The sequence below is a fragment of the Salvelinus namaycush genome, chromosome 6 (genome assembly GCF_016432855.1).
Source record: "Salvelinus namaycush isolate Seneca chromosome 6, SaNama_1.0, whole genome shotgun sequence".
Classification (NCBI taxonomy): Eukaryota; Metazoa; Chordata; class Actinopteri; order Salmoniformes; family Salmonidae; genus Salvelinus; species Salvelinus namaycush.
This window is the reverse complement of record NC_052312.1, coordinates 2,947,305-2,967,048: the sequence shown is the minus strand read 5'-3', so window position 1 is coordinate 2,967,048 and position 19,744 is coordinate 2,947,305. Positions and strand designations below refer to the sequence as shown.

At 48.6% G+C, this 19,744-nt stretch overlaps 1 protein-coding gene across 1 annotated transcript; it reads left to right on the top strand.

The window, feature by feature from the left end:
- The first annotated feature begins 1,087 nt into the window (after positions 1–1,087).
- LOC120049452 (procollagen C-endopeptidase enhancer 2-like) lies at positions 1,088–19,549 on the top strand. Its single transcript, XM_038995718.1, has 10 exons — positions 1,088–1,231; positions 2,003–2,109; positions 5,046–5,154; positions 11,463–11,721; positions 12,025–12,149; positions 13,361–13,497; positions 14,185–14,834; positions 15,013–15,093; positions 18,118–18,288; positions 19,419–19,549. The coding sequence occupies exons 1-10, from the start codon at positions 1,088–1,090 to the stop codon at positions 19,547–19,549; spliced, it is 1,914 nt and encodes a 637-aa protein (XP_038851646.1).
- The last annotated feature ends 195 nt before the right edge of the window (positions 19,550–19,744 follow it).

The window sequence follows — 19,744 nt, the reverse complement described above, 5'->3', positions numbered from 1 at the left end:
TTCATCTGTTCCTGTCTCTCTGCACTGTTTTCATCTGTTCCTGTCTCTCTGCACTGTTTTCATCTGTTCCTGTCTCTCTGCACTGTTTTAATCTGTTCCTGTCTCTCTGCACTCTCTCTGCACTGTTGTTTTCCCCTAAAACTCAATTCTTTCCCCTAGTGTAGTTAGAAATAGCCTGTAGGCGGTTAGGCAGGACCCACAGGAGGACATGATGTGGTTAGTATGGAGACTAGCTAGCCCTGCTCTGACTGTGGCACCCTGTTTTCTAGTGCACCACTTTTAATCAGATCCCTTTCAGCCTCAACGGTCCAGATGGGTCCTATGGGATTTTGGATCTTAATCATCAGAACTTTTGACTCTCCTCAGAATTTGTGACGGCCGCATCTCGCTACCCACTTCACTAAACCACCACACGAGATACAGAGCAGTGGAAAGTTAGCGCAGGTTTGACAAGCAGATACTTGTGTGCTGTTTTATTTAGCTTGGCACGTCAGAAGAGGAGGGACCAGACCACTTGAGATATTTAGGACGTTGGACCACGCAGTGTGGCTTTTCCGGCACTACTTTAAACACAAAGCAACCCTGTCAGGACCTGGAAGTGGAACATGGTTGGAGAAGGGAGCGGGTCAGGGAGGGAAACTTTCTACAACACGACATCTCTGAACTATAAACTGAGCTATGGGGGGTTGTGATAAAAAAGTGTTGACCGTGGATATGATTTTGTGTATACAGCACAGTATGTTGGAACACACTGATGCCTTTTTACAACAGATCAGAACCATTACAGTTGTTTGAATTAAATATTAAAGTCGAATAAGCCTGAGGGCTTGCTGTAAAATATACCTGTGTGTGTGTGTGTGTGTGTGTGTGTGTGTGTGTGTGTGTGTGTGTGTGTGTGTGTGTGTGTGTGTGTGTGTGTGTGTGTGTGTGTGTGTGTGTGTGTGTGTGTGTGTGTGTGTGTGTATATATAACAGGCTATGTGTAGTGCCGATTGGTTTCAGTTTTTCAAAAGTGCCACTGTTTGCCTGTGGCCCCTGTGGCCCCATGCCAAAGTAAAGTGTGCATTGTGTGTGGTGACACTTTTCTGATGTGGCACCGCTTTAACACGAGCGTGTGTGTTGACCAGTTGGCGGGCATCTTCTCGGACATCTTCAACCTGTCCCAGTCCCAGGTTGTAGTCCCCACCTGCTTCATGGAGACCACCATCATCCCAGTGCCCAAGAAACACAAGGTGACCCCGTCGTGCTCACCCCGGACATCATGAAGCGCTTCGAGAGGCTGGACAAGATCCACATCAGGGCCAGCATACCAGACACTGGACCCACTCCAATTAGTCTACCACTCCAACAGATCCACTGAGTCCATTTCCCCCGCTATTCACACGGCCGCTACACATCTGGACAAGAGGAACACCTATGTCAGAATGCTGTCCATTGACTACAGTTCAGCATTCAACGCTATTGTCCCCCTCCAAGCTCGACACCAAGCTCAGAGCCCTGGGTCTGGACACCAAGCTCAGAGCCCTGCGTCTGAACACCAAGCTCAGAGCCCTGGGTCTGGACACCAAGCTCAGAGCCCTGCGTCTGGACACCAAGCTCAGAGACCTGCGTCTGGACACCAAGCTCAGAGCCCTGCGTCTGGACACCAAGCTCAGAGTCCTGGGTCTGGACACCAAGCTCAGAGCCCTGCGTCTGGACACCAAGCTCAGAGTCCTGCGTCTGGACACCAAGCTCAGAGCCCTGCGTCTGGACACCAAGCTCAGAGCCCTGGGTCTGGACACCAAGCTCAGAGCCCTGCGTCTGGACACCAAGCTCAGAGTCCTGCGTCTGGACACCAAGCTCAGAGCCCTGCGTCTGGACACCAAGCTCAGAGCCCTGCGTCTGGACACCAAGCTCAGAGCCCTGCGTCTGGACACCAAGCTCAGAGCCCTGCGTCTGGACACCAAGCTCAGAGCCCTGCGCCTGGACACCACCCTCTGCAACTGGACTTCCTGGACTTCCAGACGGGCAGACCACAGTCTGTGAGGATCGGCAACAACACCTCCTCCACACTGACTCTCAACACAAACACAGGAGTCCCCCCCCAGGGATGTTTCCTCAGCCGTCTGCTGTACTCCCTGTTTACCCACGACTGTGTGGCTTTGCACGACACCAGCCCTATCATCTAGTTTGCTGATGACACCACGGTTGTTAGGCCTGATAACAGACAACGACAAGTCAGCATATAGGGGGGGGGGGGGGGGGGGGATTTTAAGTGCCTCTGAGTCCACATCACCTATGACTTGACATGGGCCGACAACACCACCCGCTGTTGTCAAGAGGGCGCAACAGCACTTCCTGCCACGAGCTGTTCTCTTCCTTACCGTCGGGTCGATGGTATCGGAGCAAGAGGTCTGATACCAACAGGCTCAGAGACAGTTTCTATCTACAAAGCCATCAGACTGCTGAACACTTGAACTGGACTGACCACCTGCACTGACTCTCTGCACCTTAGCACACATGCACCAACACACGCACAAACACACACACACACACACACACACACACACACACACACACACACACAGACACACACACACACACACACACACACACACACACACACACACACACACACACACACACACACACACACACACACACACACACACACACACACACACACACACACAGCTACTACCAGACTCTTATTATACTGCTCAGTTTATACACTGTCTCCATCCCCCTTCCTCTATACACGTTTAAATATTACACGACAAATAGTACCTTCCTGTATTATACTGATGCTAAAATGTTTATTCTATTCTACTGAGCCATTTACTTTATGTTGGTATTCTTATCTTGTATTATTTCTTGTTGTTGTTGTATTGTCGAGAAGGAACCTGCAAGCTATCATTTTGTTGGATGATGTATACCATACATAGAAATAACAAAACTCTAAACGTGCGTATATGTGTGTGTCTATGCTTGACTGTGCTATAAAACCCCTCCCCTATGTGAGTTCTCCCCAACATACATATTATCCGTGTTTACTGCCCAGGATTGGGCCTACCTTTATAAAACCCCTCCCCTATGTGAGTTCTCCCCAACATACATATTATCCGTGTTTACTGCCCAGGATTGGGCCTACCTTTATAAAACCCCTCCCCTATGTGAGTTCTCCCCAACATACATATTATCCGTGTTTACTGCCCAGGATTGGGCCTACCTTTATAAAACCCCTCCCCTATGTGAGTTCTCCCCAACATACATATTATCCGTGTTTACTGCCCAGGATTGGGCCTACCTTTATAAAACCCCTCCCCTATGTGAGTTCTCCCCAACATACATATTATCCGTGTTTACTGCCCAGGATTGGGCCTACCTTTATAAAAACCCTCCCCTATGTGAGTTCTCCCCAACATACATATTATCCGTGTTTACTGCCCAGGATTGGGCCTACCTTTATAAAACCCCTCCCCTATGTGAGTTCTCCCCAACATACATATTATCCGTGTTTACTGCCCAGGATTGGGCCTACCTTTATAAAACCCCTCCCCTATGTGAGTTCTCCCCAACATACATATTATCCGTGTTTACTGCCCAGGATTGGGCCTACCTTTATAAAACCCCTCCCCTATGTGAGTTCTCAGAGAACAGAGTGGGTCTGTGTTGCCGGTGGTTTCAGTGTGTTTAGAGAGGGGTTCTGCCCCCAGAATGTTGATGCTTAAAGGAGTTACCTTAGTAGCAAGGTTCCTGTGACGTCTGAAACCGTTTTCTATAGAATTATAAAACATGCCATGGATCGGTTCATTTTTACTCACAGAGAAGAGAAATAATAGAATGGATCTCTCTCTCAAATTCAATTCAAGTGAAATAGATCATAAACAAAAGTGAAATAATCCCCAAACATTTTTACTCAAAAAATTACACGTTTGTCGAATTTTATGTTCCATTTGGTGGTCTCTCCCTCTCTCTCTCCCTCTCTCCCTCCCTCCCTCCCTCTCTCTCTCTCTCTCTCTCTCTCTCTATCTCTCTCTCTCTCTCTCTCTCTCTCTGTCTCTGTCTCTCTCTGTCTCTCTCTCTCTCTGTCTCTGTCTCTGTCTCTGTCTGTCTCTGTCTCTGTCTCTGTCTCTCTCTGTCTCTCTCTCTCTCTCTCTCTCTCTCTCTCTCTCTCTCTCTCTCTCTCTCTCTCTCTCTCTCTCTCTCTCTCTCTCTCTCTCTCTCTCTCTCTCTCGCTCTTTCAATTCAAGGGGCTTTATTGGCATGGGAAACATATGTTAACATTGCCAAAAGCAAGTGAAGTAGATAATATACAAAAGTGAAATAAACAATTAAAATGAACAGTATACATTACACTCATAGAAGTTCCAAAATAATAAAGACTTTACAAATGTCATATTATGCATATATACAGTGCTGTAATGATGTACAAATGGTTGAAGTACAAAAGGGAAAATAAACATTAATATGGGTTGAACTTACAATGGTGTTTGTTCTTCACTGGTTGCCCTTTTCTTGTGATAACAGGTCACAAATCTGCCTACGGCGACCTTTCTCAATAGCAAGGCTATTCTCACTGAGTTTGTTCATAGTCAAAGCTTTCCTTAAGTTTGGGTCAGTCAAAGTGGTCAGGTATTCTGCCACTGTGTAATCTCTGTTTAGGGCCAAATAGCATTCTAGTTTGCTCAGTTTTTTTGTTGTCTTTCCAATGTGTCAAGTAATTATCTTTTTGTTTTCTCATAATTTGGTTGGGTCTAATTGTATTGCTGTCCTGGGGCTCTGTGGGGTCTGTTTGTGTTTGTGAACAGAGCCCCAGGACCTGATTGCTTAGGGGACTCTTCTCCAGATTAATCTCTCTGTAGGTGATGACTTTGTTATGGAAGATTTGGGAATCACTTCCTTTTAGGTGGTTGTAGAATTTAACGTCTCTCTCTCTCTCTCTCTGTCTCCTCCCACACACTCTCACTCTCTCTCCCTTTCTCTCTCTCTCTCTCTCTGTCTCTCTGTTTCTCTCACTCCCTCTCTCTCTCTCTCTCTCTCTCCCTCCTGCTCCCTCTCTCTCAGGCCTATCTTCCACTGTGGAGGTCACTTGGTGACTGAATCAGGCTTTGTGGGCAGTGAGGGATTCCCCAGCCACTACAAACCTAACCGCAAATGCACCTGGTACATCACTGTGAGTACCCAACAGAATATATACCACGACACCATATAACACCAGAAGTACTACTCAAACCGTCCAGCTGCACCCTAGCTGTAATAACAGTACCTTCTACATAATCACATGCCACTTTAATAATGTTCACATATCTTACATTACTCATCTCATATGTATATACTGTATTTAATCATGTTTACATATCTTACATTACTCATCTCATATGTATATGCTGTATTTAATCATGTTTACATATCTTACATTACTCATCTCATATGTATATGCTGTATTTAATAATGTTTACATATCTTACATATTAACCATCTGTTAACCATCTGTATGTGACCAATAACATCTGCTAACCATCTGTATGTGACCAATAACATCTGCTAACCATCTGTATGTGACCAATAACATCTGTTAACCATCTGTATGTGACCAATAACATCTGCTAACCATCTGTATGTGACTAATAACATCTGCTAACCATCTGTATGTGACTAATAACATCTGCTAACCATCTGTATGTGACCAATAACATCTGCTAACCATCTGTATGTGACCAATAACATCTGCTAGCCATCTGTATGTGACCAATAACATCTGCTAACCATCTGTATGTGACCAATAACATCTGCTAACCATCTGTATGTGACCAATAACATCTGCTAACCATCTGTATGTGACCAATAACATCTGTTAACCATCTGTATGTGACCAATAACATCTGCTAACCATCTGTATGTGACCAAGCCCAAGGGACTACTAGGGGGGCACTTGAACATTCGTCGTAGTGTCATTCCAAAAAGTGATCAAATTCCAACATCTTCTCACAGACTCCAACCTTGACTTCCTCTGCCTCTCAGAGACATGGCTCCATAAAAACTCTCCATATGCTGCTTTGATTGTGCCTGGCTACAATGTTTTCAGGAGAGACAGGATTGAAGGAAGAGGGGATCTCTCTACTGAACAGGTTTCCTCTCTCTACTGAACAGATTTAACCTCTCTACTGAACAGGTTTAACCTCTCTACTGAACAGGTTTAACCTCTCTACTGAACAGGTTTCACCTCTCTACTGAACAGGTTTAACCTCTCTACTGAACAGGTTTCACCTCTCTACTGAACAGGTTTCACCTCTCTACTGAACAGGTTTCACCTCTCTACTGAACAGGTTTCACCTCTCTACTGAACAGGTTTCACCTCTCTACTGAACAGGTTTCACCTCTCTACTGAACAGATTTAACATCTCTACTGAACAGGTTTAACCTCTCTACTGAACAGGTTTCACCTCTCTACTGAACAGGTTTCACCTCTCTACTGAACAGGTTTAACCTCTCTACTGAACAGGTTTCACCTCTCTACTGAACAGGTTTCACCTCTAGACTGAACAGGTTTCACCTCTAGACTGAACAGGTTTCACCTCTAGACTGAACAGGTTTAACCTCTCTACTGAACAGGTTTAACCTCTCTACTGAACAGGTTTAACCTCTCTACTGAACAGGTTTCACCTCTCTACTGAACAGGTTTAACCTCTCTACTGAACAGGTTTCACCTCTCTACTGAACAGGTTTCACCTCTAGACTGAACAGGTTTCACCTCTAGACTGAACAGGTTTCACCTCTAGACTGAACAGGTTTAACCTCTCTACTGAACAGGTTTAACCTCTCTACTGAACAGGTTTAACCTCTCTACTGAACAGGTTTCACCTCTCTACTGAACAGGTTTAACCTCTCTACTGAACAGGTTTAACCTCTCTACTGAACAGGTTTAACCTCTCTACTGAACAGGTTTCACCTCTCTACTGAACAGGTTTAACCTCTCTACTGAACAGGTTTCACCTCTCTACTGAACAGGTTTCACCTCTAGACTGAACAGGTTTCACCTCTAGACTGAACAGGTTTCACCTCTAGACTGAACAGGTTTAACCTCTCTACTGAACAGGTTTAACCTCTCTACTGAACAGGTTTAACCTCTCTACTGAACAGGTTTCACCTCTCTACTGAACAGGTTTAACCTCTCTACTGAACAGGTTTAACCTCTCTACTGAACAGGTTTAACCTCTCTACTGAACAGGTTTCACCTCTCTACTGAACAGGTTTCACCTCTCTACTGAACAGGTTTCACCTCTCTACTGAACAGGTTTCACCTCTAGACTGAACAGGTTTCACCTCTAGACTGAACAGGTTTAACCTCTCTACTGAACAGGTTTAACATCTCTACTGAAAGGTTTAACCTCTCTACTGAACAGGTTTCACCTCTCTACTGAACAGGTTTAACCTCTCTACTGAACAGGTTTCACCTCTCTACTGAACAGGTTTAACCTCTCTACTGAACAGGTTTCACCTCTCTACTGAACAGGTTTCACCTCTCTACTGTTAGAAAGCCGGATCAACTCAGAATACCTAAGAGTGAAAAAAAATATTTTGAAAACGCAATTAAGGGAATTAACTGGAATGATCTCTTGTCCTATTTTCTATCACAATCCAGACTACAATAAATGGTTTCCTAAAGAAAATCAAATCCAAACCTGGCCTAAAGAGCACTCTTCCTTGGCTAAATGGAGAAATCTGGAAATGTATGTAAGAATGAGATTATGCTCTAAAAACAGCCCTAAAATCTAAATTAGAGCATGACAGATGTAGGTTTACCATGTTGAGAAATAAGGAGATGAAAGAAATCAGACAGGCCAAGGCAAACTTTTTTATTAACATAACTGGTGAAGCAAAGGGAAATTCAAACTTGATCTGGGAGAATCTAAAAACGTTAACAGGGAAAGACCATGGTAACACTGCAAAAAGACTAGAAATCCTGGCGAATAACAATCTAACACAGGATGCAGTCGAAATAGCAATAGCCTTCAATTCCTACTTTATTGACTCTGTCAGGGTACTGACACAGAACCCCTCCACCGGTTTCTTGGGCTCAGTGCTAGTAAATGACGCTCAACCTGTCTTCATCATAAGAGAGGTTTCTGAGTCAAAGGTTAACAAGGTGATTAGCTCACTAAAGAACTCTAAAGCCAAAGATGTGTTTGGGCTGGACTCTACCTTTCTTAAAAACTACAAAGAGTCACTCAATGGCCCCATTACTAAGGTCACCAACACATCTATTGGTCAGGTGGTGTTTCCAAGGGTCTGGAAGTCAGCCATAATAACGGCCATCTTTAAATCGGGTGACCCTGCTGACGTGAGTAACTACAGGCCCATTAGTATACTACCTGGTGTGTCGAAGGTTGTTGAAAAGTGTGTAGCAGAGCAACTGATTGCCCACCTCAACAACAGCCCCTTCACATTACACTCCATGCAGTTTTGCTTCAGAGCGAAACACTCCACAGAAACGGCCAACTGCTTTTTTCTGGAAAATGTGAAGTCCAAGATGGACAAATAGGGCGTTGTTGGGGCTGTGTTTCTGGACCTAAGGAAGGCTTTTGATGCTGTTAACCATTAGATTCTCATCACAAAATTGTCCAAGTTCAACTTTTCCCCCGATGCCTTGAGATGGATGAAATCATACCTTGAAGGCAGAACTCAGTGTGTCAGAGTGAGCAATGAGCTGTCGCCCACTCTCAGCTATGATGTGGGCGTGCCCCAAGGGTCAATACTGGGGCCCCTCCTGTTCAGCCTGTACATTAATGATCTGCCTTCTGTCTGTACTGGGTCTGAAGTTCAAATGTATGCAGATGATACAGTGATATATGTGCAAAGAGCAAACAACAAGCTGCACAAGAACTCACTACTGTAATGGTCCAGGTTACAAAGTGGCTCACTACTGTAATGGTCCAGGTTACAAAGTGGCTCACTACTGTAATGGTCCAGGTTACAAAGTGACTCACTACTGTAATGGTCCAGGTTACAAAGTGACTCACTACTGTAATGGTCCAGGTTACAAAGTGGCTCACTACTGTAATGGTCCAGGTTACAAAGTGGCTCACTACTGTAATGGTCCAGGTTACAAAGTGGCTCACTACTGTAATGGTCCAGGTTACAAGTGACTCAGTGACTCACTACTGTAATGGTCCAGGTTACAAAGTGGCTCAGTGACTCATCTTTACATCTCAATGTGAAAAAACAGTCTTTATGTTCTTCACAAAGAGGACAACTGATGCTACTGAGCCAGATGTCTGTGTGTCAGGGGAGAAGCTCCAGCTGGTATCTGATGCTACTGAGCCAGATGTCTGTGTGTCAGGGCAGAAGCTCCAGCTGGTATCTGATGTTACTGAGTCAGATGTCTGTGTGTCAGGGCAGAAGCTCCAGCTGGTATCTGATGCTACTGAGCCTGATGTCTGTGTGTCAGGGCAGAAGCTCCAGCTGGTATCTGATGCTACTGAGCCAGATGTCTGTGTGTCAGGGCAGAAGCTCCAGGTGGTATCTGATGCTACTGAGCCAGATGTCTGTGTGTCAGGGCAGAAGCTCCAGGTGGTATCTGATGCTACTGAGCCAGATGTCTGTGTGTCAGGGCAGAAGCTCCAGCTGGTATCTGATGCTACTGAGCCAGATGTCTGTGTGTCAGGGGAGAAGCTCCAGCTGGTATCTGATGCTACTGAGCCAGATGTCTGTGTGTCAGGGCAGAAGCTCCAGCTGGTATCTGATGCTACTGAGCCAGATGTCTGTGTGTCAGGGGAGAAGCTCCAGCTGGTATCTGATGCTACTGAGCCAGATGTCTGTGTGTCAGGGCAGAAGCTCCAGCTGGTATCTGATGCTACTGAGCCAGATGTCTGTGTGTCAGGGGAGAAGCTCCAGGTGGTATCTGATGCTACTGAGCCAGATGTCTGTGTGTCAGGGGAGAAGCTCCAGCTGGTATCTGATGCTACTGAGCCAGATGTCTGTGTGTCAGGGCAGAAGCTCCAGCTGGTATCTGATGCTACTGAGCCAGATGTCTGTGTGTCAGGGGAGAAGCTCCAGGTGGTATCTGATGCTACTGAGCCAGATGTCTGTGTGTCAGGGGAGAAGCTCCAGGTGGTATCTGATGCTACTGAGCCAGATGTCTATGTGTCAGGGGAGAAGCTCCAGCTGGTATCTGATGCTACTGAGCCAGATGTCTGTGTGTCAGGGGAGAAGCTCCAGATGGTATCTGATGCTACGGAGCCTGATGTCTATGTGTCAGGGCAGAAGCTCCAGCTGGTATCTGATGCTACGGAGCCAGATGTCTGTGTGTCAGGGCAGAAGCGCTAGCTGGTATCTGATGCTACTGAGCCAGATGTCTGTGTGTCAGGGGAGAAGCTCCAGCTGGTATCTGATGCTACTGAGCCAGATGTCTGTGTGTCAGGGGAGAAGCTCCAGGTGATATCTGATTTTAAGTGCCTTGGCATCATACTTGATTCCAACCTCTCTTTTAAAAAGCATGTGAAAAAGGTAATTCAAATAACCAAATTCAACCTAGCTAATTTCCGATTTATATGAAATTGTTTGACTACAGTGGTAGCAAAACTGTACTTCAAATCTATGATACTCCCCCACTTAACATACTGCTTGACTAGTTGGGCCCAAGCTTGCTGTACAACATCAAAAACCTATTCAGTCTGTCTACAAACAGGTGCTTGATAGGAAGCCCAATAGCCATCATCACTGTTACATCCTCAAAAAGCATGAGCTCTTGAGTTGGGAAAATCTTGTGCAATACACCGACGCATGTCTTGTATTCAAGATCCTAAATGGCCTGGCTCCCCCTCCACTCAGTACTTTTGTTAAACAGAAAACCCAAACATATGGCAGCAGATCCACAAGCTCTGCCATGAGAGGTGACTGTATAGTTCCCTTTTAAGGAAAAGCACCTTTAGTAAATCCGCTTTCTCTGTGAGAGCTTCCCATGTCTGGAATACACTGCCATCAGACACACATAACTGCACCACATATCACACTTTCACAAAAAACATGAAGACATGGCTAAAGGTCAGTCAGATTTGTGAACATAATCCCTAGCTGTGTATTTCCGCATTCCATGTTGTCTGTTGTCTGTAGCTTGTGAGGTGTGGAAACACGCTTTTATGGATTTTGTCTTGTTGCTTTTTGTTCTATGTTGCTCTGTCTGCATGCTACGTGTTACTTGTTCTATGTTGCTCTGTCTGCATGCTACGTGTAACTTGTTCTATGTTGCTCTGCATGTGCTCACTGCTCATTGATTGTCTGTATTGTAATTGTAATTGTTTTTAATAACCTGCCCAGGGACTGCGGTTGTAAATTGGCCGGCTGGCTAAAACCGGCACTTTTACTGAAACGTTGATTAATGTTCACTGTCCCTGTAAAAATAAAAATAAACTCAAACCAATAAAATGGTATAAAATAACCTCTGACATTTAGCCCCTCACATCTACATCCCATAATACCCAGGTCCCCGAGGGTCACGTCGTCATGCTCTCCTTCCGCATGTTTGACCTGGAGGCCGACCCCACCTGTCGCTATGACTACCTGGACGTGTACAACGGCCACTTGCACACGATGCAGAAGCTGGGGAGGTTCTGCGGGACGTTCCGACCCGGGGCTCTCATCTCTACCTCCAACACCATGATGCTGGAGATGGTGTCTGATAGTAGTACAGGAGGACGGGGGTTTGCGGCTCACTACCAAGGAGGGAAACCACACATGGACGGTGAGATGTGATTATTGATACTATGGTCTCATAGACAGTGAGATGTGATTATTGATACCGTAGTTTCATGCTCTTCAGTCTATCTCTATTTATAGTGTCCGTCTCTCTCTCTCTCTTTCTGTCACTCTGTCTCTGTCTCTCTCTCTGTCTCTCTGTGTCTCTCTGTCTCTCTCTCTGTCTCTCTCTCTCTCTCTGTGTCTCTGTCTTTGTCTCTCTTCTCTCTCTGTCTCTCTCTCTCTCTCTGTGTCTCTCTCTGTCTCTCTCTCTCTGTCTCTGTCTCTCTCTGTGTCTGTCTCTCCTCAGAGAATCAGTTCTGTGGGGGTAGACTAACGAAGGCTCAGGGTTCAGTCAAGACACCCAACTGGCCCAACTCAGATTACCCAGCAGGCATCAGCTGCTCCTGGCACATCTCCGTGGAGCCCAGCAATGTCAGGGCTCAACCAATCCTGACACAGCATCAGCAGCACACCTCCACCAATCACAACACAGCATCAGTAGCACACCTCCACCAATCACAACACAGCATCAGCAGCACACCTCCACCAATCACAACACAACATCACACCTCCACCAATCACAACACAGCATCAGCAGCACACCTCCACCAATCACAACACAGCATCAGCAGCATATCATTTCATCTTATTTGAGGTTCTGAAAGACACTTAACGGCCATCGTTAGAGACGGCTCTGGAAGCTTAAGTTACGGGAGTAGATCCGTGTGTGTGTGTGTGTGTGTGTGTGTGTGTGTGTGTGTGTGTGTGTGTGTGTGTGTGTGTGTGTGTGTGTGTGTGTGTGTGTGTGTGTGTGTGTGTGTGTGTGCGTGCGTGTCCCCTGACTGCGGTCCTGTGACGTGTGCAAATGAAAGGTTTCATTGAAGGAGTAGGGCGTGTACATGTTTGCCGAGGCAGAGAGAGAGAGAGACAGAGAGAGAGAGAGAGAGAGACAGAGAGACAGAGAGAGAGAGAGAGGCAGAGAGAGGGAGAGAGAGAGGCAGAGCGAGAGAGAGACAGAGAGAGAGAGACAGAGAGAGAGAGAGAGAGAGAGAGAGACAGAGAGAGACAGAGCGAGAGAGAGAGACAGAGAGAGAGAGAGAGAGAGAGAGAGGCAGAGAGAGAGGCAGAGAGAGAGAGAGGCAGAGAGAGAGAGAGAGAGAGGCAGAGAGAGAGAGAGAGAGGCAGAGAGAGAGAGAGACAGAGAGAGAGAGACAGAGAGAGAGAGAGAGAGAGACAGAGAGACAGAGAGAGAGAGAGAGAGAGAGAGAGAGGCAGAGAGAGAGAGAGACAGAGAGACAGAGAGAGAGAGACAGAGAGAGAAGGTAAATGCCCCTCTGTATTCTAAAGCTCCTTTCACTCTACATTACAGTGCAAGAATTATGAATAACAAGAAAGCAACTACAGTGACACATAACTAAAACGTATCATGACCTTAGAGTTCTGAGCTCATATCTGTCAAAAGATGATTCTGAGATAAATAGCTTTGAAGTTCCAACACACATTGGTTTGAATGGTGTGATCATTTTCCATCTTGTGTAACTTAACATGATTTGGGTTATGTAAGGATGGTTTGTGTTCTCTGCTGTGTTTCTGTCATCTTGTGAAAGTCCGTTGTGACATTGTGATTGGTTGTGTTTTCCTAGGTGATCGAGGTCAAGTTTGTGAAGTTGGATATAGAGGCTGACACGTACTGTCGCTATGACTACGTGGCATTCTTTAATGGGGGTGAGAGGGACGACTCGCGGCGCATCGGGAAGTACTGTGGTGACAGGGTACCAGGGTCAGAAAATGTTCTTACGATGTTACTGAAATGTTTATCAAATGTTGTTACATTTTCACTTAGATTTGTAAAACTTTTCACTAGTATCAAAAGGATTTTTCAAAATCTACCACGGCTCTCTCTCGTCACTCTCATTCCCTTCGCTATTCTCTCTTCCTCTCCTCTCTCTTTCCCCTCCTCTTCCTCCTCTCTTTTTCCCTTCTCTTCCTCTTCCTCTCTCTCTTCCCCTCTTCTTCCTCTCCTCCTATCATCTTCCTCTCTCTTCCTCTCCTCTCTCTTCCTCTCTCTCTTCCCCTCTCTTCCTCTCCTCTCTCTTTCCCCTCCTCTTCCTCCTCTCTTTCCCCTCTTCCTCTCTCTCTTTCCCTTCCTCTTCCTCTCCTCTCTCTGCCTCTCCTCATCTCCCTCTCCTCTCTCTGCCTCTCCTCCTCTTTCTTCCCCCTCCTCTTCCTCATCCTCTCTCTCTTCTCCTTCTCTTCCTCTCCTCCCCTCATCTTCCTCTCCTCCTCTCTCTCTCCCCTCCTCTTCCTCTCCTCTCTCTTTCCCCTCCTCTTCCTGTCCTTTCTCTTTCCCCTCCTCTTCCTCTCCTCTCTCTCTCCCCTCCTCTTCCTCCCCTCTCTCTTTCCCCTCCTCTTCCTCTCCTCTCTCTTTCTCCTCTCCTCTCCTCCATTCCCTCCACCCCTCTTACAGGACCCTAGTGACCAATGGGAACGAGCTCCTGGTGCAGTTTGTGTCTGACCTCAGTGTGACCTCCAACGGCTTCATGGCCCACTACTCCAGCGTGCCCCGGGGTTCCCGGACGCCCTCCTCCGGGGAAGACAACGTCCATGGGTCTCGGGTCACCGCAACACCCCAGAAACCAACCTCCAAGCTGACCAAACCAGCCCGGAACACTCCTAAACCCAAGCCAGCCATCAGGGCCAAGCCCACCCCAAAACCAGCCGTCAGACCTGGGGTAAGGATACCAGTGAAGCCTCCACCACGTAAGCCTACAGCCAAGCCCGGAGTCAGACCCATACCTACCCCTAAACCTGGTACCAAGGCTAAACCAACCACTAAACCTGGTACCAAGGCTAAACCAACCCCTAAACCTGGTACCAAGGCTAAACCAACCCCTAAACTAGGTACCAAGGCTAAACCAACCCCTAAACCTGGTACCAAGGTGAAATCCAAGCCCACACCAAAACCAGGGGCCAAAACAGTGAAACCAATTAAGAAACCCTTCTCTAAGCCTGGAGCCAAGCCCACACCTGAACCAGGGACTAAGCCTAAAACCACAGCCAAGCATGGACCGAGCCGGACTAAGACTGTGACTAAGAAACCTGCCGTGAGCAAGAAACGTGAGTTACAGTCTGATGAGGGAACAACCGTTTGATACTGCACTGTGATTGTTACTGCTGCTTTTCAGACATTTTGTTTTGAAATAACAGTGTGTGTGTGTGTGTGTGTGTGTGTGTGTGTGTGTGTGTGTGTGTGTGTGTGTGTGTGTGTGTGTGTGTGTGTGTGTGTATTTTGTAGCCCTACCGATGAATCAGCTGTGTACCGTGGCTTGTAAGAGGACAGGAACACTCCAATCCAACTTCTGCCCTAATGATTTCGGTGAGTCACACCCTCTACCCCTCTTCTTACGGTCTATCTTTTTGGTTCTCCCTGTCTTCCCTAATGATTTCATTCCTCCCTCTCTCTCTCTCTCTCCCTGTTTCTCTCTCTCTCGCTCCGTGTCTCTCTCTCCCTCTATCTCACATGTTCGTTGGCATGGTTTGAAGTTGCTATCTTGGTTTTCATAGCTACAGTATTTGTGCTAGTAGATTGGTATGTGATCTGCATGGGCACAGTTTAATGGTAGACAGGAAGAAGACACAGCACTTAGAACAATTATTCTAAATGACTCAAAACAAGGTCCTGTGGGGAAATCTTTCTCTCTCTCTCTCCCTCTCTCTCTCCCTGTCTCTCCCTCCCTCCCTCCCCCTCTCTCTCTCTCTCTCTCTCCCTCCCTCTCTCTCTCCCTGTCTCTCTCTCCCTCCCCCTCTCTCTCTCTCTCTCTCTCCCTCCCTGTCTCTCTCCCTCTCTCTCCCTCCCTCTCTCTCCCTCCCTGTCTCTCTCTCCCTCCCTGTCTCTCTCCCTCTCTCTCCCTCCCTCTCTCTCCCTCCCTGTCTCTCTCCCTCTCTCTCCCTCCCTCTCTCTCCCTCCCTCCCTCTCTCTCTCCCTCCCTCTCTCTCCCTCCCTCTCTCTCTCTCTCCCTCCCTGTCTCCCCCCCCTCTCCCTCCCTCCCTCCCCGCCTCTCCCTCCCTCTCTCTCTCCCTGTCTCCCCCCCCCTCTCCCTCCCTCCCTCCCCGCCTCTCTCTCTCTCCCTCCCTCTCTCTCCCTCCCTGTCTCTCTCTCCCTCCCTGTCTCTCTCCCTCCCTCTCTCTCTCCCTCCCTCTCTCTCTCTCTCTCCCTCCCTCCCTCTCTCTCTCTCCCTCCCTGTCTCTCTCCCTCCCTCTCTCTCTCCCTCCCTCTCTCTCTCCCTCCCTCTCTCTCTCTCTCCCTCTCTCTCTCTCCCTCCCTCTCTCTCTCCCTCCCTCTCTCTCTCTCCCTCCCTCTCTCTCTCTCCCTCCCTCTCTCTCTGTCTCCCTCTCTCTCTCCCTCCCTCTCTCTCTCTCCCTCCCTCTCTCTCTCTCCCTCCCTCTCTCTCTCTCTCTCTCCCTCCCTCTCTCTCTCCCTCCCTCCCTCTCTCTCTCCCTCCCTCTCTCTCTCCCTCCCTCTCTCTCTCTCCCTCCCTGTCTCTCTCTCCCTGTCTCTCTCTCACTCTGCCATTCTCAGATTTTAACAAACACCAAATAATACCCATAGGAAAATGTTTGTCACAAGCCTTGATATGACAATAATATCTTAATCCCTCAGAGAAGGAAGTGGGATGAGTGAGTCAGAATGTACAAACCACAGAAATAGAATCCTGGTGTCCTGTTTCAACCCCTCCCACTCGGTATCTTACTCCATCACCCCACCCCCCCCCCCACCCCTCCCACTCGGTATCTTACTCCATCACCCCCCCCCCCCCACTCGGTATCTTACTCCATCACCCCCCCCCCCACCCCACCCCTCCCACTCGGTATCTTACTCCATCACCCCCCCCCCCCCCACTCGGTATCTTACTCCATCACCCCCCCCCTCCCACTCGGTATCTTACTCCATCACCCCCCCCCCTCCCCTCCCACTCGGTATCTTACTCCATCACCCCCCCCCCCCCCCCCCCCCTCCCACTCGGTATCTTACTCCATCACCCCCCCCCCCCCCCTCCCACTCGGTATCTTACTCAATCACCCCCCCACCCCACCCCTCCCACTCGGTATCTTACTCCATCACCCCCCCCCCTCCCACCCCTCCCCTCCCACTCGGTATCTTACTCCATCACCCCCCCCCCCCCCCTCCCACTCGGTATCTTACTCCATCACCCCCCCCCTCCCACCCCTCCCCTCCCACTCGGTATCTTACTCCATCACCCCCCCCCTCCCACCCCTCCCCTCCCACTCGGTATCTTACTCCATCACCCCCCCCCCCCCTCCCACTCGGTATCTTACTCCATCACCCCCTTCCCCCTCCCACTCGGTATCTTACTCCATCCCCCCCCCCCCCCCCCCCTCCCACTCGGTATCTTACTCCATCACCCGCCCCCCCCCTTCCCACTCGGTATCTTAATCCATCACCCCCTCCCCCCTCCCACTCGGTATCTTACTCCATCACCCCCCCACCCCACCCCTCCCCTCCCACTCGGTATCTTACTCCATCACCCCTCCACCCCCCCCCACCCCACCCCTCCCACTCGGTATCTTACTCCATCACCCCCCCCCCCACCCCACCCCACCCCTCCCCTCCCACTCGGTATCTTACTCCATCACCCCTCCACCCCCCCTCACCACCACCCCTCCCACTCGGTATCTTACTCCATCACCCCCCCCCCCCCACCCCTCCCCTCCCACTCGGTATCTTACTCCATCACCCCCCCACCCCTCCCCTCCCACTCGGTATCTTACTCCATCACCCCCCCCCCCCCCACCACCCCTCCCACTCGGTATCTTACTCCATCACCCCCCCACCCCTCCCCTCCCACTCGGTATCTTACTCCATCACCCCCCCCCCCCCACCACCCCTCCCACTCGGTATCTTACTCCATCACCCCCCCCCCCCCCCCCCCCCCACCCCTCCCCTCCCACTCGGTATCTTACTCCATCACCCCCCCACCCCACCCCTCCCCTCCCACTCGGTATCTTACTCCATCACCCCCCCACCCCACCCCTCCCCTCCCACTCGGTATCTTACTCCATCACCCCCCCCCCCCCCCCACCCCTCCCACTCGGTATCTTACTCCATCACCCCCCCCCCCCCCACTCGGTATCTTACTCCATCACCCCCCCACCCCACCCCTCCCCTCCCACTCGGTATCTTACTCCATCACCCCCCACCCCACCCCTCCCCTCCCACTCGGTATCTTACTCCATCACCCCCCCCCACCCCACCCCTCCCCTCCCACTCGGTATCTTACTCCATCACCCCCCACCCCACCCCTCCCCTCCCACTCGGTATCTTACTCCATCACCCCCCCACCCCACCCCTCCCTCTCCTATCCTCTCTCCCAACTCCCAGTGATCACAGGGAAGGTGACATCCTTGGTCCCAGGCCCTAGAGGCAGTGTGACTGTGGATGTGTCTCTCATCAAGTCCTATAAGAGTGGCCACATGGCCATCATCAAATCAGGACCAGCCATGTCCGTCAAACTCACCTCCAACTGCAGGAATTGCCCCAGCCTACGCAAAGGTATGTACTGTCTCACATACACTGACTATACCAAACATTAGGAACACCTTCCTAATATTGAGTTGCACCCCATCCCCCCCAGTCCCCCATCCTTTTTGCCCTCAGAACAGTCTCAGTTCATCGGGGCATGGACTTTACAAGGTGTCGAAAGCGTTCCACAGGGATGCTGGCCCATGTTGACTCCAATGCTTCCCGCAGTTGTGTCAAGTTGGCTGGATGGCCTTTGGGTGGTGGACCATTCTTGATACACTCAGGAAACTGTTGATTGTGGAAAAACCCAGCAGTGTTGCAGTTCTTGACACAAAGTGGTGCGCCTGGCACCTACTACCAGACCCTGTTCAAAGGCACTTATTAAATATTTTGTATTGCCCATTCACCCTCTGAATGGCACACATACACAATCCATGTGTCAATTGTCTTGAGGCTTTAAAATCCTTCTTTAACTTGTCTCCTCCCCTTCATTTACACTGATTGAAGTGGATTTAACAAGTGACATCAATAAGGGATCGTATCTTTCCCCTGGATTCACCTGGTCAGTCTATGTCATGGAAAGAGCAGGTGTTCTTAATGTTTTGTACACTCAGTGTACATCTGACACACACACACACACACACACACACACACACACACACACACACACGCACACGCACACGCACACACACACACACACACACACACACACACACACACACAACTGAGTAGAACATTAGCTTCTTCCTGTAACTGTCTGGCATATTTGGTGGATGGACTAATTCAGGGTTTCTCAAACTCGGTCCCGGGGCCCCACCTGGGTGCACGTTCCGGTTTTTGTCCTAGCTGATTCAAATAATCAAAGCTTGATGATCAGTTGGTTATTTGAATAAGCTGTGTAGTTCTAGGGGGGGTCCCAGGACCAAGTTTGGGAAACTATGGACTAATTGACTGATTAGTAAATTGGTTAATTCATTAATTTGTTCATTCATTCATTCATCTACCCATCCATCCATTCAGTTATTAATTCCTTAATTCATTAATCTATCAATCAATTCATTAATTTATTAATTGATTCATCTATCTATCTATCGATCAATTTATTTATTTATTAATTGATTCATTCATTCATCTATCCATTAATTTATTCATTCATTCAGGAGCGAACTACGTGCTGATGGGCAAGGTGGATGTGCAGGGGCGCGGCCTTCTCAACCCCTCCAGCTTCGCTCTCCTGTACAAGGCGGTCCACGCCAAAGCACTGGCCAATCTCGCCCGCCAATCATGCTGATCTTACAGCCCAGTCCACCAATCACAGAGTGGGAAACCTGCCATTCCTCCGACTGTACCACTACCAACCAACAACTACACAACAACTGTCCAAATATGAAAATATGAAAAACTAATTCTAAACGAGCGAATCAAAATGATTCAAAATGAGGACCAACGACCAAAGATGGTTTCCGTAAGTTTAGGGGTACGGGGC